At 49.1% G+C, this 23,792-nt stretch overlaps 2 protein-coding genes across 2 annotated transcripts; both read right to left on the minus strand.

The window, feature by feature from the left end:
- Positions 1 to 10,173: 10,173 nt before the first annotated feature.
- Positions 10,174 to 14,043, minus strand: LOC142596072 (keratin, type II cytoskeletal 4-like). The gene is made up of 9 exons (XM_075725024.1): positions 13,537 to 14,043; positions 12,424 to 12,638; positions 12,177 to 12,237; positions 11,915 to 12,010; positions 11,576 to 11,740; positions 11,317 to 11,442; positions 10,878 to 11,098; positions 10,553 to 10,587; positions 10,174 to 10,445 (listed from the first exon to the last, which is right to left on the minus strand). The coding sequence occupies exons 1-9, from the start codon at positions 14,041 to 14,043 to the stop codon at positions 10,174 to 10,176; spliced, it is 1,698 nt and encodes a 565-aa protein (XP_075581139.1).
- A 5,015-nt stretch (positions 14,044 to 19,058) lies between these two features.
- Positions 19,059 to 23,038, minus strand: LOC142596052 (keratin, type II cytoskeletal cochleal-like). Its single transcript, XM_075724973.1, has 9 exons — positions 22,412 to 23,038; positions 21,420 to 21,634; positions 21,173 to 21,233; positions 20,911 to 21,006; positions 20,572 to 20,736; positions 20,313 to 20,438; positions 19,874 to 20,094; positions 19,539 to 19,573; positions 19,059 to 19,450 (listed from the first exon to the last, which is right to left on the minus strand). Exons 1-9 carry the CDS (start codon positions 23,036 to 23,038, stop codon positions 19,059 to 19,061), a joined length of 1,938 nt encoding a protein of 645 aa, XP_075581088.1.
- Between the last annotated feature and the right edge of the window lie 754 nt (positions 23,039 to 23,792).

The following is a 23,792-nucleotide window of genomic DNA, read 5'->3' on the forward strand; positions in this document are numbered from 1 at the left end:
AAAATGTTAGGGCAGCTTCTTGATCAAGATCTCCAGTGGGAATAAGTAAATGGAATTGCTGGAGCTTCAGTAATTGACACCAGCAATCAGTGCTCACAGGAATGACCTCTCTGAGGGTTTGGGACCTTGGGGACCACTTCACTTGGTCAGAGAGCAGAGGTAGAGAATATGCAAAGAGGGGTATAGCAAGCATCAAAAGACACTGTTTATGATTGGGAACAATCTTAATAACATCCCTTCCCACAGGAAGTTGAAACAGCTGGAAATAATTCTGGCAGATGTTCAGAATCCAGTAAACAATGTGATTACCAACCTACAAAAGAAGTGGGTCTCAGTGCTGCCTTCTCTGGGCAGAGTCTCATTACAACTGGGAAGTTCACCACACCCAGTCACACTTACATATCACCTGGGCTGGCCTCCCAATTGGCTTAGAGCTGATAATTAGCCCAATCAAGGTCAGACTTTGTGATCAATTGAGTAAATCATTCTTTTGAGTTATTGGAGCCTCAATCGCTGTCATTAGCTCTGCAGCAGCAATAACAGCATTCACAGGACAACAAAACAGGTGGAGAAAATGTAAAGCAGCACAAAAAGCACCAGAACTTTGATTATTCCCAGACTAGACCTCCTGCCCAGCAAGGGAAAGGTCTGAAGAAAAGTCACCTAGTGTAGGCATCATGCGATGCCCAACTCTGAAGGTAAGTATGTTGGCTACTCTAGCCATTTATGTTCTTTGCAAAGCTGATGAAGAGAGGCCACCACCTCCAGAAAGTGATTCCCTCTCCACAGAATCCATCCTTGAAGGTATCTTTCTTTCCCCACATAATAGCAAAGTTAAAGTTTCTTTTAACACAACCTTACAGATAATGCCAGCAGTGTTTTAAAGGGTGGCATTTCTTAGTGAAGAGGACTCTTCCATCAGGGAGGTTCAGCCAGGTATATTGTGCATGTCCAGTTTCAGACAAACCACATTCCACCAGTCTCTCCTGGGTTTGCAGTGGTCTGACTGGTGGCGGATATGATGAGGACCAGCAACTGAGATTGACACAGCGGTACAAGATTCCCCAGCATTCATCCTCTCAAGAGACCTGTGGCATCATGAGATACCTTACTTTCAGGAGCACTTTAGATCATCATAAATGGTATTATCCCTGGAAGATCCATCCCATCATGCTAACTTTGTCCCACGCCCACACTTCTTTAACCGGAGACCAAGGCTACACAGTGTCCAAAACTCAGGACCTGGCGCTCCCCCAGCAAGTCAACAAGTTCCTATCTCATGGCATCTCCCAGGTAAAAGCTCCAGTTCACAGCAGCAACTGCACAACGCAATTTGTCGCCCAAGCCCTTACTTCAGCTTTTTCCAAAGGAGTTGAGACTGGCAGCCACTGCACTCTTGCTGCCTGCCAGAACAGTGTCTGATTGCTCTTGGAGCACAGCCACTGCCACGGAGCACTGTTTGGGTCTGGGCCAGCGGGTTTCGCATAGTAGGTTGGGCATGGTTTGCTGATGTGCACCTTCGAGCTGATGGTGCAATGGGCCCAGGGAGGGCAGCATGACATCGCCTCCCACCAGCATTCCTCACGACCGTGCACATTTTGTGCCTGCTTGTGCACAGCACTAGCCAGGGGTTGGTGGTTCAGGCTACCACGTCCCTCTGATCTGGAAAAGCTGTCTGGGTGGGGTATGGTATTTGGCTGCCTGTCTCATTGCCCAGGGGATCTGTTAGCATGCTGGCTATACATCTCAGGGAAGAGCTGGGGATGGAAACAGTTAGCTCAGAGGCGCAGGCTGCACTGCAGCAGTGTGTATCATGCACATGCACAACGTGGGGGTTGCTATTACTGCACACAACGTAAGTCTGTAGGATTTAGGGCAAGCTTCATAGGGCAACATTTAGTATGGTTTGTCTTAGATGGGAGAGTATCATAAAATCTATGAAGGATGGTTTGATCACTCAAAACCTCCAGATACTGCAGCTCATATTGTGGTACAGGGATAGGGCATTTCAAATTATGACCATGGGCAGTCCCAGCACTTCAAGAGGAATCCATGAAGAGCTGCCAAAGTTGTCCTTTAACAAAGGAAATTCTCCCAGGTCCACATTCAACCTCAGGTTTGGGGAAGAAGAATAAAAATCTGCTGAGCACTCGGCTCTGTTAGGGGACACGCTGCAACTGTTGTCCACGTTAGCAGGAAATTATCAGCATTGCTACATGGCCCAAGAGGGCTGGAACTGAAGTACCAGCATCTCGGGAACTCTCATGCGTTTCCACCCTGGCCTGCAGCTGCACTTTGCTCACCAAGGCGGAAGAATGCCAGTCTGCAGGAACAGAGGCAGATTTGCACATGCCACCGCCAGGAAGAGCCAAGAGAGTTGCAGACTGCTAGAAGTATCCCTATGACTCAAAAGGTCACAGACTTTCCCAAACCGTGCTGCTTTTGATTCTTCCCATGCTGGAAGCAGTCAACAATATACAAAAGAGTTAAATACAGTTATTTGTTGTCGCTGGGAACGTCAGTCGGGGCTATCAATCATCTGTGCTAGGTGCTGTACAAACAAAACCTTTCACACATTATCACCAAAACTCCTTTGGAGCCACAGGCATGCTGGCTCTGTACCTTGCAGGGAGATAGGCTGCTAACACTTCTCAGTAAAGAGTAATTTAGATCTATCTTTTATGCATTTAGAATCTTTTCTCAGCCCTCTAGTTGTGCTTGGCACAGTCTGTGCTTTAAAAATCATCCAGAGCAGCTGTTTGCTGCACACCTTGGTGTGAAAATAACCACTGAGCCCTCAGCGTGGCCAAAGGATGCTCGGAGCCTGAAGTATCCCATTACATTTACCAATGCTTCGGTAGCCTGGCCTGAGTAACCCCAGCCATCACAGCCTGTCAGATCCAAGCAGGAGATAAACTCCCCTGTTCAAGGCCCAATTTGCCTACCTACTATTCCAGAAGAGGGACCTATCTACCTGCCCCTGAATGCCATATCCCACCAGAAGTCTTTACAAGTGTAACAGTGAAAAAATTACAACTTCTACCTTGTCAACAAAGGAGGCAAAGTTTTCATTGAGGATCTCAATTCACTCCTTCTCCAGCATTGGCACCTTCTGGACCTCAGGGTCAACATCTAGACTGAGAGGCCTTGGTTCAGGGTGACTTCTTGGATGCCAGCAGATGTGATGGAAGGAAATAGCATATCTTTTTCCAACAAACAACCTGTTTTCACCAAAGAGATTTGCCACACCACCTTAGGAGCACTCAGCACCAAAGTGCCCTCCCAGAAGAGAATTTCCAACCTGTAGGAAACACTTCTATTCCCACCATTTCTGGAGAGATTTCTGCTGCAAAGCCACAGAAACCATCTCTTTCTCAGCCCAAAAGGTTTCAAGCAGGCTGTGCTGCTGGAAGGTATGACAATACCAGAGCTACCCTTGCTCTTGTTCAGCTGCTTTACTTCAAATGGACAAGTCCGTGGCACAAAAACAGACCTTCTAACAGAGGATCAGTGTATTTCCTCTTTATATGTCTGCAAGGAACTGAGCTTGGTCAAAGAGGTGAAAAGAATGCAATGCAAGCCAGCTAAAGGGCTTGGTTCCTTGGCTACCAGCCTAGCCTCTAATCCAGCGGATTTCAAACACCTGAGGAGGCACAAAAAAAAAAAAAAAAAATTAGAGAATTTGTTCTAGGGACTTCAGAGAGTGGTTTTGTGTGGGAAGAGGAAGGGGGGCTGGTCTGGGGACCTCCAGGACCAGCATGAAGTAGCTGTCCAAGTCAGAGACAAGGACTGGTTCCTGTTTCAGTTGATTCTGGCCCCGTATCAAACCCTGTAAAGATCAGGCAAGGCAGAGGACCTGCAGCTCAGACAGATCTGCCACACAGTTGTTGGCAAATGCAACACACCACTTGTCCTTTCATCTTTTGTCAGGCCATCACCTGTGAGCAATGACGGCACTAAGAATGGAGGTGGTCCTTCCTTTAGGTAGTGGTTTTCTACACAACCTGAAATTCCCATCTCAGCCTGACAGATAATTTATGGGAAAGTCAATTTGCCATCGACCTGGAGGACAAGAGCAGGTTCAGGCGTGTGTGAGAACGGGGCAGTGTCCCCGGCACAGGCTGCAAGCCCTCTAGTGGCATTTTGTGGCCGTGTCTACCCTGTCTTCATCAGGTCTGCCCAGCAAGCCCTGGTCCCCAGGCTATGGGAGATGTACGCTCGCTTCAACCCATAATTCTAGTTAAGAGTGGATATTGTCATGCCAATTCATGCCATACCGTGCCAATTCATGCCATGCCATGCCAATTCATGCCATGCCATGCCATGCCATGCCATGTCATGTAGACTTTCAGCTAGGCCTGATGGGCACCAGCAACAGAGCTGGTCAGAAAATGTGGATTGTGGGGTCGTGAGTGTAAACCTAAAGGGATATCAGCCCACTCTGAGGGCAGAGCTAGTGAGTGTGGAAGCAAGATGAAAGGCAGAGAAGCACCAGCATCCAAGCCAGAGTGGGTGTGAGGAAGAAGAGGAAGGTTTGCTGTCAGCACCAGCCACAGATGGTGTGGTTGCCATAAGCTCTGCAAATCCTGCTCTACCCGTCCCAGCTTTAGCTCAGAGAGCACTGGATGAAATGGGGCCAGGAGGGAGCTGGAGGTACACCACGTCCGCTGGCAGCACTCATCCAGGTCGCCTGGCTATGTGGAAGCAGATATTTTGTTCAGAGACATATGACACAGGAGCAGCATGTGATTTGCTTGCAGTTCATTGAGCACTCTCACAGAAGGAATGGGGCTGGCATCAAACATGAAGAAAAGGCTGGGATGAAAGGCGCTTGACTGTTGGCACAATCTCTACAATCAAAGTTGAGGTGAATATTAACTTAGATGAAGGGCCCAAATTCTTCTGCAAAGCCCTAGATGATGCTGTAGGACATGAACTTCTTTAGATCCCAGTGAGCCAGTCAGCAAGATTCGCCCCGCTGGCGCAAGACATCCCTGGAGACTGACAACAGAACCAGTTTCACTCGTGATGAACCCCAGGCAAGGGCAGCCAGGATCCAAAGAGGCAAGGAAGGAGGTGGTTTAGCATCTAGAAGAAAAGAACGGGAGCACAGCTTGAAAAAGCAAACAGAAGAGCTCTGCTTTGCTCCTTAGCTGAATTTCTTTGGTGGCTACATAGCTCTAGGTACGTTTGTCAATGTGTTTGCTTACAGAAGCTTTTAGGTCTTTGACTTTTGGGTTTTAAAACTGCTTCCAAGCCCAGATATTTGGTGGCTGTTGCTGCTTTCATGATAAGCTGATTTCAGTCTCTCTTGAGAAAGTCAGTGGGTTTTCTAGTGAGTATTTGAGTTTTGAACTTAGACTAAGTAGAGTTGGAGGCGAGTGAGCTGGGAGTGTTGCTGTTGCTGTTTGAAGTGCAGATAAGGGACTAAAGGATGCTGATTTCCACATTTAACCTCCTATAACCTCTGCACCTCAGCTCCGTTGTCCTGAACATCTCATCCTTCAGGATCATGAAGGACTCCAGCTGCTCAGGAGATATGTGCCATGTAAATACAGTGCCAAGGATTCAGAGGCAGGCAACCTCTCAGGAGACAATGTTCCCATCCTTTCAACAAAGCAGTGCCACTCATAAAAGCAAGTGTTTCCTGCTTACCAGCTGTTCACTGTCATATCCAATACAGCTACAAAGTGAGGTGAGTGGGTGAGTCTCCTCCATATTTGCACAGTGACCAACCCAAGGGAAGCAATCTTGGTAGCTTCTGACCCCTCCCTTAATATAGATGATTAGTAACAATTCAAAACTCCTTACAGCTCTAATTGCAGCCAATATAATGCCACCTGGATTCATTGCCCAATACGCTCATAAAATATTGCACCTATTATGTTCCTTTCCATGTTCTAATGCAAAGAATATTGCACCACTCACGACCTGAACCAGGTTATATGATAGACATCTACCTGCTCTCCTCTCCTTCCAGCAGCTTCCTACACATGGCCATCTCAATGTCCAGAGCTATCTTTACACTCAACAAGTCCTGATATTCCTCCAGTGCATGGCCAAGCTCCTCTTTGGCTCCGCTGAGGGCTCTGCAGAGTTCATCCAGTTTGCTTTTGGCTTTGTTGAGGGTGAGATCTCCTTTCTGTTCCACCTCAACAATGCTTGGTGGAAGGAAAAGTGCTCAGAGTCCCACCAGCTCAGACCTAACTGTCTTCTAAGCCACAGGGCATCTAGCCACCAGTGGTCTTGCACAAAACCAGTTGGTGACTGGAGAGGCCAGCAATCCCAGACTGCATCTCACAACCCCACGTTACTCAGGCTGAGTGATGGAGACTCAGTGGTAAACACTAGGAGTAAGGCATTTGCCATCTCACCTTGAACGCCAATCTTTGCAAGCCAAAAATGATCCGAAAATGCAGGCAGATTCTCGTGAGCACCTAAGCAGCATCCACAGGAGACTCCTGGGGGCAGATTTTGTATCGGCACAGACAGCATGTGTCCTTCTCTGTAGGAAACCAGAACTTACAAACCAACAAAAAAAATATTTATTCTATATTTTTTATCCTCTATGTCCAAAATGGCAACAGCTCTACCAAAAAGTACTGAAGACTTTTTATTGCTCGATCACACTGAGGCTGTTTCACAAGAAAATTCACTCGTTTTAAGCAAAAGAGGCCCCATTGCTGCAAATATGGGTCTACTCTTACGCTAGAGCTAGCTGCTAGCACAGTGCCCCATGGAGCAAAGAAAGGGGAGCCCAGTCACTGGGCTGTTATGATCTTTCATTCAAGCATGATGTACTTGAGCAATTATCTTTACTCCCTTTTTCATGAGCACAGCAGTTGGGAAAGATAAACTCCAGCACCTCCGTGTTATAGCCTGGCCCCTCTCCAGGGAAAACTCAGGCAACTTATAAAGAGCCTGTGGTTTTCTGCAGGATGAAGCCTGCATCCTTGGCTTCCTGCGTTTCAACACACAGGCATTCTTCACCCTCTCCGCCATCCTCCCAAGGAAGTCCCCGGGAATGCTCTAGGGCTTTGCACCATCTTGGTCTGCACCTGTCCTTGGACTCTTCACTGGGATGAGGAAGTAGGAGATGACTTCTTAGTCTCTCCCATTCCAACCTATAAATTTTAGAATTAGAAATGTCATTGTTTATTCAAAAAAGAGAATAAGGCATATTATAGCCTGGTATAAACATCAGATTAAGGTCAGGTGTGTCAACTGAAAGAATATTTGGGGGAAAGAAAGAAAAGCAGCATGGAAGTAACACTAGTTCAAACAAGAGCTATCATTGCTTCCTCGTTTGTTTTGTTCATTTAGGTGGCAAGGACTCTGCAGTACAGATCATCTCCATTTCCGTACTTTTATCTGACAAGCACCAAGACTGCACCAGGAGAGTGCGCACACTACAGTACAGTCAGGGTTGATTCACCTACTGGTCCGGCTCTCACTCCTCCCAATGCTGGAGAAGAATCCAGCCAAGAATTAATCAAATTAATTTGGTTGCAATGGGATATTATTTAGAGAGGGCTAATGACTAACCTGGCTGGGCAATCTGGAGTTATAATAGCAGGTTTGAGGCTGTGTCTCATACTTTCACGCTGCTTTTTCTCATGAGTAATTTGTGTCCACATAGCGTCTTCAGGCCTTTCCACCGCTTACGTATGAGGTGCCGGTGCCCATGTAAGAGCCCTGCTCGTCAGATAGATGGTGCTGCTTGTCCTTGCGCCAGCCAAGGGTGGAGGACAACCACTCTTCATCGGTGCATTAACCGCCCACTGCAGACCTGTCGCTGGTGTCCTCCCCCATCGAGGCCTCTAGGGTGCCTGGGTGGGAGCTCCAAGCACTATCAGGACTTCACCACTGCGTGGTGGTGGTGGGTTGGCCACGTGTCCTCTTGGGATGACAGCTCTGCCGAGGACTGGCGCTAACTGCCACATCCCAATGGCCATGTTCAAACTGCCACAGCCCAATGGCAGTGGTCAAACCACCCCAGTCCACCTGCCACATCCCAACTGTTGTGTTCAAACTGCCATGTCCCAATGACCCTGTTCAAACCACCCCATTCTAACTGCTGTGTTCAATCTATGATGGTGGGTGAAGGAAAGGCTGTGGACGTCATCTACCTGGACTTTAGCAAAGCCTTTGACACCATCTCCCATAGCATTCTCCCTGGGAAGCTGGCAGCTCATGGCTTGGACAGGCGTACTCTTCACTGGGTAAAATACTGGCTGGGTGGCCGAGCCCAGAGAGTAGCAGTGAATGGAGTTAAGTCCAGTTGGCAGCCGGTCACGAGCGGTGTTCCCCAGGGCTCTGTTTTGGGGCCAGCCTTGTTCAATATCTTTATCAACGATCTGGATGAGGGGATTGAGTGCACCCTCAGTAAGTTTGCAGATGACACCAAGTTGGGTGGGAGCGTCCATCTGCTGGAGGGTAGGATGGCCCTGCAGAGGGACCTGGACAGGCTGGACCGATGGGCCGAGGCCAACTGTATGAGGTTCAACAAGGGCAAGTGCCGGGTCCTGCACTTGGCTCACAACAACCCCACGCAACGCTGCAGGCTTGGGGAAGAGTGGCTGGAAAGCTGCCTGGCCGAAAAGGAGCTGGGGGTGCTGGTCGACAGCAGCTGAACGTGAGCCAGCAGTGTGCCCAGGTGGCCAAGAAGGCCAACAGCATCCTGGCTTGTGTCAGGAATAGTGTGGCCAGCGGGAGCAGGGAGGTGATTGTGCCCCTGTACTCGGCGCTGGTGAGGCCGCCCAGTTTTGGGCCCCTCAGCACAAGAAGGACAATGAGGGGCTGAAGCGTGTCCAGAGAAGGGCAACGGAGCTGGGGCAGGGTCTGGAGCACAGGGCTGATGGGGAGCAGCTGAGGGAGCTGGGGGTGTTCAGCCTGGAGAAGAGGAGGCTGAGAGGAGACCTCATCGCTCTCTACAACTCCCTGAGAGGAGCGGGCAGTGAGGTGGATGTTGGTCTCTTCTCCCAAGTAGTTAGCGATAGGACGAGAGGAAATGGGCTCAAGCTGCACCAGGAGAGGTGTAGATTGGATATTAGGAAAAATTTCTTCACAGAAAGGGTGGTCAAGCATTGGAACAGGCTGCCCAGAGAGGTGGGGGAGTCACCATCCCTGGAAGTGTTCAAAAACGGGCAGAGGTGGCACTTGGGGACATGGTTCAGTCTGGTCTACCCTTGATTGGTTTAGTGTGGACTTGGTAATGTTAGGTGGATGATCTTAAAGGTCTTTTGCAACCTAAACGATTCTATGATTCTATGGCACCTCCTAAGAGGAGAGAGAAGGGCCATCTTCCTCCTCCTCACCTCAGCTGGGCAGTTGATGGTGCTCAGTGTTTCATGGCATAGGACAGAACACCATAGGCATTGCCGCTCCTTACGGCAAACAACAAAGTGTGTTTTCCCTCCCCTGGGGACCATGAAGTGATAAGACGACACAAAGATATCTTTTCATCTCTCTGCAGTTTATTGGTAATGAAAGAACTTGGAGAAAAGGGGTGCTGGTAGAAAGCAACCATGCAGTAGGGTTCACGCAACAGAAGGACTGCAATAAGGCTGTACATATGTCAGGTGTGAAGGAGAAGAGGGAAAGGAATCTATAAAATATTAAAGCTGCCAAATTACTCCACCGAGGAAAGGTGGACATCTCCAGAGACCTGTTTCTCACTCCTAAATCTGACCATGAGACATTATCACATTTCTTCTGCTTACGTGGACTCCTGACATAGCTGAAACAAGCATGTGGGTAACATGCAGGACATGCGGAAGTCGCAAGGGAAATGTGGCCATTGAAAAAGAGACCTTAAAAAGTGAAAGGAAAGAGCAGTTTTATACACACTCCTCCTCAGCCAGCACAGCAGCCGCAGGGAGCAGCAAGAAGTGCAGCGGAAAATGCTCAGGTGAGCTCTGCAGTCCCTGGTACCCACAAGGGAGATCTTTCATCCCTGGAGACTGGTGGAGCTCAGAGAGGAGCCAGGCTCTGCCAACAGGATGGTGTTTCGCTGCAAATCTCCCCTTGGGCAGGATGATTTAAGGGAGGTTGTGAGCTATAAGGGCAACAGTTCATTTCTTTGCTGGATACCTGTTCAGGATGGAAGGGGCTGTGCTGCTGGCTGGAGAAAGGAAAAGATGCTTCTTTCCTTGGAGGGACTGAGGTCAGGGCTCAGTATTTTACACCTGAAGATTTGACCGTTGTGGTTGTGACACATCTCCGCACAGAGGAGGATCCACCCCCTGCGACGAAGTTGCCACCTCCAGAGCTGCACATTCTTCCACTTCCAGAAGAGAAGCCACCGCTGAGCATTCCTCCTCCCACGCCACAGCTGCCTCCGATGATGCTTCCTCCTCCGACCGCACATACTCCTCCTCCCATGCCACTGCCGGCTCCAAAGCCACCAGCTCTGCCTCCAGCAATGGTGGTTCTGCCTACCACAGCTGCAAGAGAAGGACAGGCTCACAGTACATCAAGTGACAGCCTGGGAATCCTCACCACACCCAGGGTAAAAGCCATTCTGCAGAGAAGACGATGTGCAGATACTTACAGACATTTACGTTGGACGGGTTATCTCCACAGAGCCTGTGTAGGGAAAGGAACACAAGTTGTAAATGTATTATAATAGAAAGCAATTAAGCTGCATGCAATTTCCCAACTACTCCTTTTATTTCCTGTTTCTTTTAATATCAATCGAAAGCACTGAGAAATATTCCCTGTGGGGACCTTGTTTCTATTTTGGGCTTAAACGTATGGGAAAAGAATGAAAGTAAATTGGATTCCAACATTACATGGGTTGTGAGAGACGATTAAACCTCCGTCTGTCCCAAGGACACACAGTACGTTGGTCAGGCCAACATGATAGCAGGTCTCACCTGTTCTCCTCTCCCTCCAGCAGCTTCCTGTACATGGCAATCTCAACGTCCAGCGCAATCTTGATGTTCAGCAGCTCCTGGTACTCCTTCAGCAAGCGAGCCAGCTCCTCCTTGTCTTTGCTCAGGGCACATTCCAGCTCTTCCAGTTTCCGCCTGGCATCTTTGAGGGCCATCTCACCGCGCTCCTCAGCCTCGGCAATAGCTGCCTGCAGCTGCTGGTTCTGAGAAAAAGAGAAGCAGATTCTCAGTTCCCTTCTGCACGCCTTCCACTCAAGCATTCTGCAAGGCACCAACTGGGTGGAAAATGGGCAGGAACCATCAATCTCCCCCAAAGGACCGGAACGACTGCGTTGCCCTCACACTACCCTCAGCACACCACCCAGCTCAGCCACGACCCAGCCTGATGCCGTCACGCAACAAGATGCTGAGGAACCCCTACCTGCTTCTTCACGTTCTCAATCTCAGCCCGCAGCCTCTGGACGTTCCTGGTCAACTCTTGGATCTCTATCTTGGTGTTGCGGAGGCTGTCACCGTGCCTTCCAGCAGTGTTCTGCAGCTCTTCATACTGACGGCATGGAGACAAAGCACCCGTCAGTGACACAACGTGCCAAGAACTCAGGGAATTCCCTCACTCTGTGGCAAGGGAGGCAGGCAGCAGCAGAGACTGTCCCAGGTGCCTTGACTGCTTCCCAACTCACCCGGCTCTGGTACCAAGCCTCAGCTTCAGCTCTGCTGTTCTGAGCAATCTGCTCATACTGACGCCTGACCTCCTCGATGATGCTGTCCAGATCCAGGTGACGGTTGTTGTCCATGGACACCACCACAGACAGGTCCCGGCTGATTGTCTGCATCTGAGCCAGCTCCTGCAACCAAGACATGAGTTAGCCTGACCGTGTGAGGAGGGGAGAGAAGAGCAGCAACTCCAGGCAGCCTCTCCAGGCCAAACCCACGTGGACACTGAGTCCAGCCTCAGTGTCTTTGGCCACCACACACCTCATTGCAACTCCAGGCAGCCCAGGGGAAGGGAGAGCTCTTACCTCCTCGTAGATGCACCTCAGGAAGTTGATTTCGTCAGTCAGAGCTCCCACCTTGGCTTCCAGCTCTACTTTAGTCATGTAGGCACAGTCCACATCCTACAGGAAAGATCACACAGATAGGCAACGGCTTCCTCCCATCCCAGAAGAGCCGTTGGCAGCCAGTGCTTCATGTTGGAAGCTGCGCATCTTGGTGCTGCCTCCTTCCAATGCCTTTGCAGCCTGTCCCCCACACCCCCTCCCTCCCGGTGCCTCTGTGGCTCACCTTCTTAAGCACCACAAACTCGTTCTCAGCAGCAGTGCGCCTGTTGATTTCTTCTTCGTACCTGTTGAAGGGGACAAGACAAGACGAGTCTCTTGGACTGTTCATCAGTCAACCAGTGGAACCCCCCTTCCCTCCACAGCAACCTCAGTCCCACCTCTGCAGAGGGCAGACAGTGTGGAAATGTCCATGCTGGCTTAGCTCTCCCATCTTGGGGCTCATTTCTTCCTTAGTCTGTCACTGCACTTACTTGGTTTTGTACTCCTCCACGTATTGCCGCATGTTCTGCAGTTCTGACTCCAGCTGCCCCCTCTGTCCCAGGAGAGACTCTAGCCTCCTCCTCAGGTTCTGGATGTAATTTTCAAAGATGACATCAAGGTTCTTCCTTGGCCCTGAAGGCCCTTGCTGTTGGAGGAGCTCCCACTTGGTGGAGAGGACCTTGTTCTGTTGCTCCAGGAAGCGGACCTGAAAGCCCACAAAGGGGTGTGTGAGATATTCACCCGGGCAGACATCACAATACTCAAAGCTCCTGCTTATTTGGGAGGCCAAAGGAATCGTTTTCCAAATCCCCAGCAGGACTCTGGCTAGTTGAAAGCCAGTTTTCCAAGACAAATATTCCTCCCTTCATTCTCCTCTTTTGTCAGTTAGCCTGGAATTTCTCCTCCTGCACTGCTGCTCTTTTTTTCCTATCTATTGGAATGATTACATTCCAGTATTATCTATCATTGCATTCCAGATTTACAGATTATTGTAATTTCCAATTGCAAATTTTGACCCACATTAATTTGCAGAAGCATCACATCTTTTTTTATCTTCCAGTGAATGAAATCCCATATGTCTTAATATCAGAGAACATTCCTCTTCCCAGATACAAAAAGTGTTCAATACGTATGTCGTATATTTAAAACACTATGAAGCACATTTATAGTCAATGCTCTCCCAGTGCAGACAGTCTAAAGAATACTCATCTGTACTTGAACTGAAATAAGGAACAGCCAGGAATTAATTGAAAGCTCATTCCTACATTCTAAGTTCCTCAAGAAGAAACTATCCTTGAAAAAGGACCGACTTAAAGAACCGCTTAGGATAACTGAGTATATCATGATCACTCTGGCCTGACCGCACAGAGAACACTAGAGAGAAAAGCTAAGGAAGAACTTGGATCAACCAAACCTAGAGAAAGTCATTTGGTTTATCTGCGGATGTAAAATTTTTACATTTCCTTAGGAGGGCTCAATGAAAACACTACCAGCCTTCCAGACCTGCCAAGACTGAGCTGAGAAGGACAATCTTTCCCTCTCCAAGGCACAGGAAAGTTCCTCAGAGTCCCCATTCCCAAGCAAATACAGTTCCAGCCTCTCACCTTGTCAATGAAAGAGGCAAACTGATTGTTAAGAGTCTTGATCTGTTCCTTCTCCTGGCACTTCACTTGTTGGATCTGAGGATCAATATCAACATGGACCGGCCGCAGGAGGGTTGGGTCAACCTGCACAGGTTGGATGCCTCCAGGGAACCCAGCACCACCTCTCACAGGACCACCAAAGCTGCCTATTCCTCCACCAATGACACCTCCTCCAATGCTGCCAAATCCTCCTCCATAGCCTCCACCAAAGCCACCAATTCTACATCCGTATCCACCACCATAAGAGCCCATGGAAATTCTTCCGCTGCCACCCAGGTTATGGAGGCTCCTGCTGCTAAAACCTCCACAACGTCCACTGCCTCCAATTCCCCTGGATGTGGAGAACGAGCTATAGCTGATCCTGCTTCTGCCCCCACTTCCTCCAAAGCCACCACCGATGGCAGAACAAGAGCTGTATCCCCTTTTGCTTCCGCCTCCAAAGCTTCTACAGATTGACTGCCGAGACATGGTTGTTTCTTCCAAGCAGAGTTGAGGAGAGCAGAAGGACCAACGGAGCTGTGCTGCGGAGGGATGAATGCAGAGAGAAGTCTGCACAGTCTTCTCTGACTCCACAGCTTCAGGCATTCCCTTTTATCTGTTTCTGGAGGTGGGATGGGTCTACAAGGGCGTGAAGAGGAAACAAATTTACTGTCTTCATCAGCTTGGTGCGGTTAACAGATTTTTGCCAAATTGTTGACTCCACCCAGAAATACGCTTTGCAATGCAGAAGTGAATAAAAGAGCAAGAGCATTGAAACAGGTCTCAGTGAGTAAGTGGACTCTCATATCTTTATGGCATCTGGAAAAATATGTTTTACAGTGATGTAGTCATGTTCTTCCCTCCTCCCACCTTTCTACCTGCTCTTAATGATTTCACAGTTTGTCTGGATCTGGATCTTTTGCACTGACACACAATGTCAGGCAAGCATTTTGGTGAAAACCAACTAGAATGAGACTTTCACAATTCCCCCAAGCACACCCCAAAATCTCCTTCTTAAGTGGAAAATTGCTGATGGCTTTCCAAGATGCAGTTTCCCAATGTAGAGCAAAAATACCACACATTAACATTTAACAATGGTCAGCATTTCTTTTTTATCTGGAAAGGAGGTGCTTAGTTCCTTTCCTAAGAGCATCAGTTGGGATGGGAGTGCCTTCTTCAAGGGCACGTTCCTGCAAAATCTGTCTCCCACAGCCTGAGATAATCAGGTACCGATACTCTGAGCACCAGAGTGGAATGAGCAAGAGAACAAGGATGTCCAAGCTCCTTCCTTGTGCTTTTCAGATGGCCACAGGGATTGCCAAACCTGCAGAGGACTGAAAGGACGCTTTGGGCACTAGATGTGGTAACGATGACTGAAGACAGGCAAATAGCAGAGAAATGCAGACAGGGATAGCAGTGACTTGTTAAAACATTTTTTTAAATTAAGTTGGTAGGCAAGTGATCAGCCTGAGTTCATCATACTTGATCATTTTGAAATAAGGGGCAACTAAAAGGTAGAAGAGGCTCTGATGCTTTCTTAAGGAATAACAGTTAAAGTATTGCTGTACATGAAGTGTGCTTTAAGGGGTGTGGCATCTTTGCCCACATCTTTGCCCACAGTAAATTGGGGGGAGGACAGAAGGGGGGCTGACCAAATTCATTTTATAAAAATGTATTTTTAAGACAACTGCTGCTTCAAACAGGAAAACAATAATGTTTAATTTTGTGCACAGGCTATCTGGCTGTGAATTAGGAAGTTCATCTGAAAGACAACTTGCAGATATCATCTGGGTCTCATTAATCAAATACACATTTTAGTTACATGTATTAAATATAAGAAAAAAAACCCTGCAATATTTTCCTAGTGCTTAGTTTTTGAAAATCATCAATAAATGTCAAGGGAAATATATTTTTAAACCTTTGAAGCATTTCAGCAGTCCAATATTATAGTATATTTAAACATCTAAAGTGGAATATACCTGTGTGTTTGAATTTTCACAATCACCCATAAGACTTGTGCAACTAAATGTTGTTTGAAAGTATCACTAGGTATCAGCCTTCAGCCACGGACACTTCAAAGCCTTTGAAAAACCAGCCCAGAGAATCACTTTCAAAAGCCACCGGAGGAATCAGAAACATAAATGCCATTGACTGTCCCCGAGACGGAGGCTGCTGGACACCACAGTCTCTTCACAGAACAGGGGGTAGGGGAGTGGAGAACGTTACCCTGGAGGGACTCAAGAAGTGGTTGGCCAAGGGTTCTCCTACGCTTGAGGGACATGGGTCGTGGTTGGACCAGGGTTATCCAGATGTGTATGGTCTGCCCTGTGCAACAGGCTGCGGCTGGAGAATGGGCAGCCATCCCTACAGCAGGGAGGGGACACGTTCCCTTTCAAGAGCATCTTGAATGAAGAGGGGCTTATTTCTTGCTTGTTGTCTCCAAAACGGAGAGCTAAGCTCTAAAGATCCTTCTGCAGTCCAGTGCACTCGCTCACGATGAGCAGTCCCAGCGAGGCGTAGGGTTGCTCAGTTTTTAGTTAGAGAAAACAGGTCATCTCTTCTCACGGCCTCCCTCCAGATTGCCAAACGCACGGTAGCTGCCTTTCTCGGTAGGCAGCATGACTCGGTTGTAACATCCCATGTGGCGGCTCCTCGGCAAGGGAGAAGATCTGTTAAGTCAGCCAAATGCCTGGATGCTGACCACATTCGGCACACAGATAAGACACCCAGATTGAGTCACTCTGACGTCTTCAGACAAGATGCGAAGATTATGCCAAACCTGGAGTCACTTCAGCCTCCTCCAGGTAAAACTTGATAGACTGCCTTGGCTTCAGTCGTTCCTTCAGATCTCTTACGCAAGGAGCTGTGCACAGCAAAATCATCACCACCAGGCAAAATGTAAACTCTGCAGAAAACGTAGATGGAGACCAAGCCAGGCTGGAGCTTCGGATCTCACACAGCAAAGAGATTCTGGCAGCATAGAGGAGGATGTCGTAATGACTCCTCACAACAATGCCTACAACACCGCGTTTCAGATTTTAAAGCTGAGAAGAAACACAGTCTTGAAACTAAGAACGAAAACAGGTGATTCTTGCCCCAAGCCAAACTCCAAAGTGCTCTTGGCACAGCCCCAGCTTCTCAGAGGCATTGCCTTCTCATCGTCTCGTGTTTGGGCCAAACCCAGCCACGTTCCCCAGCTCCAGCACACCTCTGCCGGGCTTCAAAGCATGTAGAAGGTCCTCTTGCGAGAGCCCCGTAGCCATTCTCCACTGCCTTGCCTGGACCAATTCCTCGGTCTGCAGCTTCCTGACCTGCTTACGGGGACACTGGCAGCTCACAACGCGTTGTTGTGGGCCTCCTGAACCACTACTGAAAGCGGTTTCTGTCTCTTTGATCCCTTGTTGTGGTGGAGGAACTGAAGCACAGATCAAACACACCAACATTCTTCTCCCATACCCCCTCCTTGAGCTCTACCAGATCTCTCCCACTTGCTCTCGCTGTGAAGAGAGGACACTGGGGGGTCCTGTTGGACTTTTCAAGGGAGCTGATGGGTACCTGAGCCCACGGTTTGGGATGGCTCATGCCTTCCCAGCCATTCCTGTTCCTACTGCTGGCCAGTGAAGGGGAGGATGAGTTAGTGGTTCTCAAGCACTCCTGGTGCTTGTCGGGTGCCGAGCTGTGCAGCCTGCCTGGCCACAGCCTCCTGTGCAGCAAGGGTAGGTGCTTGGCCAACGTCCATATCCATGCTTAAGGCAGCTGGAAACCTGCCCTCCCACCACTCTCCACAAGACTCCTACCATTGCCACCTTCCCCTACCACATAGCAAAGTCCACTCCAAGGCAGGAAACTCAGATGAACTGACAACAGCAGACTGATCTGGTGTCTGCTCCCTCCCTGCCGCTGCCAATTTCCATCATCAATCAATGTGTTTGGGTCTCTACTCGTTTCACCACTATGCTCTGGGAGCATTCCTGCTCAAATCCCATAACTTTCTATTTGTGATTTCAGCATACCCTGTACACAGCTTCTTCCTGCTCTAAAAATCTGAAATCTGAGAGAGTGATTAAAAAAACCTCTTTCGTAGAGCAGCTGCAATTTGTCTGTTACCAGACCAATCTGGTAAGATGTGACATGAGCAACAGGGCCCTGAGTGTCTTAGTTTGTATAAAGGCGGAGCCGTAAATACTGGCACAAAGTGGCCTGTAGCCTCCTCATTGATTCGGAAGGTGCTCTGTGCTGGAGGTTTCAAGACACAACAAATGAAGACATCTGCTGTAGAAATGACTCTATGTGATTCCAAAAGGGACTATATCAGGACCTGCTCAAAAATTTAACAGCCTCCTGAATTCCTCCAGTTTGGGTTGCCAGTGCTTGAGCCTGCTCACATTTACTGCACATTGTGTGGCTTGAGCATCCAGAGCCCCACCATTCTAGGTACGGGCTTGTGCTTTCAGGCACCGCAATGACTGATGAGAGCCAAGAGGCATCACCCAGGCTTGGACACGTCCCGAGCTCCATCTGCACACCCATTCAGTTCCCTCACAGCACAGTCACGACACGTTGAACAGAAGAGCAACCCACAGCTTCCCACCAAGTTGCTTCCCCAACAGCTAAAACCACCTTGCCTCAAAGTGGCTTCCAAAGCAATGACACAAAGACATTGTGAATGTTCTCTGCAATTTATTGAGAGTGGCAACATCTCGAGGAAGTAGGACATACCACAAACAGAAGAGGAAGGGAGGTGGGGACAGTACATCTTGTTCCATGTCACAGGGGGCCTGGCACTGAAGAGCAAGCTTTGTTCTCCTTAGAAGAAGTCCACGTGTGCCTGAGGTGTTACCAGGCGTCACGGAGAGCAAGGGCAAGTGGAACTGAAAGGCACAGCTCCAGAGAGAACTCCAGCTCTCTGGGGCGACCAGGCGAGCACAGCTGCCCAGGTGCTCCACCCGGGGGCAATTAATCCCTCTGGCCACCGGCCAAGAAGGCGCTCCCTCCCAGCTCTGCCAAGGGAAGAGTCCCGCTTGCCCCACACCTACCCTGACCCCAAAGGCTAGTGAATGGAAGCAGCAGGATGTACCGCATGCAGAAGCGCCCCAGGGATACGGCCATCGAGGAAGGGACAGAAGACAAAAGAGGAGTTTTATACACATTTGCCACAAGGCAGCCAGAAATGTACAACCCAGCAAGAAAGGCAGAGCATTTCCCTCCTGCAAATCAGCTCTCCGTGCCGGCTATCCACGGGTGAGACTTCTCTTTGCTCAGGCGGTTATTTCATCACGGGGCTTGGGGCTAACGAGCAGCTCGCTGGGGCTGCTAACGGGACGTGGCATTGCCACGAGACTCCCTTGATGGGACAGAGCCAGGTAGACGAGCCAGTACATGGTGGGCCATGAGGGACACAGTTCATTTCATTGCAGGGCACCGGAGCTGGAATTAAGGAGGCTGGGCTGCTGCCGGGAGAAGATAGGAGATGCTTCTTTCCTTTTTCAATCTGGCTTTGGGGCTCAGAATCTCACTCCTGAAGATTTGACAGAGGTGGTCGTGACACATCTCCGTACGGAGGACGATCCCCCACCGGAGCTGAAGTTGCCACCTCCAGAGCCGCACATCCTTCCGCTTCCAGAAGAGAAGCCGCCGCTGTACATTCCTCCTCCCATTCCGCAGCTGCCGCCCATGCTTCCACCTCCAATGCTTCCTCCTACTCCACATACGCCTCCTCCCATTCCTCCGCCCATGCCGCTGCCGCCTCCGAAGCCTCCGCCCATGCCGCTGCCGCCTCCGAAGCCTCCTCCCATGCCGCTGCCGCCTCCGAAGCCTCCGCCCATGCCGCTGCCGCCTCCGAAGCCTCCTCCCATGCTTCCTCTGCCTCCAGTGATGGTGGTCCTGCCTACCACAGCTGGAAGAGAAGCACAGGTTACTCACACGTTGCCCACTGGCAAGCTGTATCTCCAAAAAGACACGAGGAAACAAACACAGATACTTACAGACATTCACGTTGGACATGCCATCGTTGCACAGCCTGCAAAGGAAAACAGGACCAGTTAATCCTATGGGAAGTGAACATTTCTTCAGCTAAAAATTTCCCTTTTTTTACAAGGTATATATTCCCTATTCTTTCTGAACTTTCCCATTATTCTTTAAAACAAATGGGCAGCCTTGAACTTAACATTCTTATAAGAAATATGGAAAACATACTAAGGCTAATAACTACAGCATGAGTGATACAAAATTTATCTTCAGAGTGCATGCAAAGATTTTACATGCACATAGTATAATCTGTCAAGCATTTAGTCAAATAGATACAAAGAAAGAGAGGTACCTGTTCTCCTCTCCCTCCAGCAGCTTCCTGTACATGGCAATCTCAACGTCCAGCGCAATCTTGATGTTCAGCAGCTCCTGGTACTCCTTCAGCAAGCGAGCCAGCTCCTCCTTGTCTTTGCTCAGGGCACATTCCAGCTCTTCCAGTTTCCGCCTGGCATCCTTGAGGGCCATCTCACCGCGCTCCTCAGCCTCGGCAATAGCTGCCTGCAGCTGCTGGTTCTGAGAAAAAGAGAAGCAGATTCTCAGTTCCCTTCTGCACGCCTTCCACTCAAGCATTCTGCAAGGCACCAACTGGGTGGAAAATGGGCAGGAACCATCAATCTCCCCCAAAGGACCGGAACGACTGCGTTGCCCTCACACTACCCTCAGCACACCACCCAGCTCAGCCACGACCCAGCCTGATGCCATCACGCAACAAGATGCTGAGGAACCCCTACCTGCTTCTTCACGTTCTCAATCTCAGCCCGCAGCCTCTGGATGCTCCTGGTCAACTCTTGGATCTCTATCTTGGTGTTGCGGAGGCTGTCACCGTGCCTTCCAGCAGTGCTCTGCAGCTCTTCATACTGACGGCATGGAGACAAAGCACCCGTCAGTGACACAACGTGCCAAGAACTCAGGGAATTCCCTCACTCTGTGGCAAGGGAGGCAGGCAGCAGCAGAGACTGTCCCAGGTGCCTTGACTGCTTCCCAACTCACCCGGCTCTGGTACCAAGCCTCAGCTTCAGCTCTGCTGTTCTGAGCAATCTGCTCATACTGACGCCTGACCTCCTCGATGATGCTGTCCAGATCCAGGTGACGGCTGTTGTCCATGGACACCACCACAGACAGGTCCCGGCTGATTGTCTGCATCTGAGCCAGCTCCTGCAACCAAGACATGAGTTAGCCTGACCGTGTGAGGAGGGGAGAGAAGAGCAGCAACTCCAGGCAGCCTCTCCAGGCCAAACCCACGTGGACACCGAGTCCAGCCTCAGTGTCTTTGGCCACCACACACCTCATTGCAACTCCAGGCAGCCCAGGGGAAGGGAGAGCTCTTACCTCCTCGTAGATGCACCTCAGGAAGTTGATTTCGTCAGTCAGAGCTCCCACCTTGGCTTCCAGCTCTACTTTAGTCATGTAGGCACAGTCCACATCCTACAGGAAAGATCACACAGATAGGCAACGGCTTCCTCCCATCCCAGAAGAGCCGTTGGCAGCCAGTGCTTCATGTTGGAAGCTGCGCATCTTGGTGCTGCCTCCTTCCAATGCCTTTGCAGCCTGTCCCCCACACCCCCTCCCTCCCGGTGCCTCTGTGGCTCACCTTCTTAAGCACCACAAACTCGTTCTCAGCAGCAGTGCGCCTGTTGATTTCTTCTTCGTACCTGTTGAAGGGGACAAGACAAGACGAGTCTCTTGGACTGTTCATCAGTCAACCAGTGGAACCCCCCTTCCCTCCACAGCAACCTCAGTCCCACCTCTGCAGAGGGCAGACAGTGTGGAAATGTCCATGCTGGCTTAGCTCTCCCATCTTGGGGCTCATTTCTTCCTTAGTCTGTCACTGCACTTACTTGGTTTTGTACTCCTCCACGTATTGCCGCATGTTCTGCAGTTCTGACTCCAGCTGCCCCCTCTGTCCCAGGAGAGACTCTAGCCTCCTCCTCAGGTTCTGGATGTAATTTTCAAAGATGACATCAAGGTTCTTCCTTGGCCCTGAAGGCCCTTGCTGTTGGAGGAGCTCCCACTTGGTGGAGAGGACCTTGTTCTGTTGCTCCAGGAAGCGGACCTGAAAGCCCACAAAGGGGTGTGTGAGATATTCACCCGGGCAGACATCACAATACTCAAAGCTCCTGCTTATTTGGGAGGCCAAAGGAATCATTTCCCAAATCCCCAACTATAGCTCCTTCAAACATCCAAGCTCCTAAAGTGCATGACAAGCACTATTAAAATTTGAGTCATTCTGAACTTCTCACTTTAGGACAAAAGATGTTGCCAATGGAAAACAGCATCCCCATTTTCCATAGCATCAGTTTTGAACATTACTATAATCTTTGCGCTAGTGAAGTCAAGAAAACAATTATTTTTTTCATCCAACTGCACATGAATTCTCATACAAGGGATTCTGTATTTCTTTGGTTTCCATTTAAAATGAAAATAATCCAAGGGTGTTGGAAAGGTATTTAACACGCTTAAGTTTATAGAATCAGTTCCTTGAAAAGCACGTTTCATCATAAAGAAAAGCACAGTTGTGAGAACTCTTAGACAACTAATATACGATGATTACTTTACCCTGAATCACTAGAAATTAGGCTGAAGAGATGACTAGGCAAGAGAATCTACAGAATGTCCTGCAGATGTTCTCTTTAATCTTCCATTAGCATGAAAATCTTGTCTATTGTTCAGTGTTGCTTAATAAGACCTTAGTAATTAAACTTGCTACCAAGGCATCAGTCTTGTAAACTTTAACAAGTATTTGTTGGTAAGAAAAAAGATTCCCTTTCCACACCACAGGAAAGTTGTTCACAACACCCATTTCCAAACAAACATAATCCTAAATTCTCACCTTATCAATGAAGGAGGCAAACTGATTGTTAAGAGTCTTAATCTGCTCCTTCTCCTGGTTTTTCACTTGCTGGATTTGGGGATCAATCTCAACATGGACCGGCCGCAGGAGGGACGGGTCAACTTGCACCGGTTGGATGCCCCCAGGGAACCCAGGGCCACCAAAGCCACCCATTCCTCCACCACCCATTCCTCCACCAAAGCCACCCATTCCTCCACCAAAGCCACCCATTCCTCCACCACCCATTCCTCCACCACCCATTCCTCCACCAAAGCCACCCATTCCTCCACCAAAGCCACCCATTCCTCCACCACCCATTCCTCCACCAAAGCCACCCATTCCTCCTCCATAACCTCCACCAAAGCCACCCATTCTGCCTCCGTATCCTCCACCACCGTAACATCCACCCACGGCAATTCTTCTGCTGCTACCCATGTTATGGAGGCTTCTGCTGCCATACCCTCCACAAAATCCACCTCCTCCACCTCCCCTGGATGAGGAGTATGAGCTGTAGCTGATCCTGCTTCTGCCGCCACCTCCTCCAAAGCCACCACCGATGGCAGAGCAAGAGCTGTAGCCCCTTCTACTCCCGCCTCCAAAGCTTCTGCAGACAGACTGCCGAGACATGGCTGTTTCTTCCAAGCAGAGTCAAAATCAAGAAGAGCAGAAAGACCAACGGAGCTGCGGAGGGATGAATGCAGAGAGAAGTCTGCACAGTCTTCTCTGACTCCACAGCTTCAGGCATTCCCTTTTATCCGCTTCTGGAGGTGGGCTGGGACAGCATGGGTGTGAAGGTGGAAATCAATTTATTATTTTCGTCAGCATGGTGTTGTTGACAGATTCTCAGTTGAGCTTTACCATATTTGGGCCTGCCTATAAACACACCCTGCAATATAGAAGTGAATAAAAGAGCAAGAACATTGAAACAGGTCTCAATGACTAAGTGGACTCTCGTATCTTTATGACATCTTGGAAATCAGCTTTACGATAATGCACTTTTCTGCAGCCCCTCGCTGGATTTCCAGCTTTCATTAATGTTCCCAATAATTCCAGATATAGATCTTTCCAATCAAAGCCTCATTGTAGGAGAAGTTTTGATGAAATCCCAGCTATAATATAGCTTTCACAATTCCTTAAACACACCCTAAATCCCCTTTTTATATGTAAAATTGCCTTTGGCATTTTAGAAGAAGTTTCCCAATCTTGAACAAGAACTCATGACACCAAAGTTTGAAGAGACTCAGCATGTTCTCCTGCTAGAAAGGAATTACATCTCGTTAGTGTGTGTGGTGTCACTTTAAATGGGAGTGTCTTCTCCATGTGGATTAAATTCCCTCCAAACGTATCTCCCCAAATCTGTGACAACTAACCGGGACCTTGG

Source organism: Pelecanus crispus, chromosome 26 (genome assembly GCF_030463565.1).
Source record: "Pelecanus crispus isolate bPelCri1 chromosome 26, bPelCri1.pri, whole genome shotgun sequence".
Lineage (NCBI taxonomy): Eukaryota > Metazoa > Chordata > Aves > Pelecaniformes > Pelecanidae > Pelecanus > Pelecanus crispus.

Coding starts and splice junctions, on each gene's coding strand:
- LOC142596072 (XM_075725024.1), bottom strand. CDS start 14,043: ATGTCTCGGCAGTCAATCTGTAGAAGCTTTGGAGGCGGAAGCAAAAGG. Junction 12,011..12,176: donor AGTTTGTGGTGCTTAAGAAG/GTGAGCCACAGA, acceptor TCTTTCCTGTAG/GATGTGGACTGTGCCTACAT. Junction 10,446..10,552: donor CCCGTCCAACGTAAATGTCT/GTAAGTATCTGC, acceptor CTTCTCTTGCAG/CTGTGGTAGGCAGAACCACC.
- LOC142596052 (XM_075724973.1), bottom strand. CDS start 23,038: ATGTCTCGGCAGTCTGTCTGCAGAAGCTTTGGAGGCGGGAGTAGAAGG. Junction 21,635..22,411: donor TTGCCTCCTTCATTGATAAG/GTGAGAATTTAG, acceptor GTGGGCTTTCAG/GTCCGCTTCCTGGAGCAACA. Junction 20,737..20,910: donor TGAGGTGCATCTACGAGGAG/GTAAGAGCTCTC, acceptor TCTTGGTTGCAG/GAGCTGGCTCAGATGCAGAC.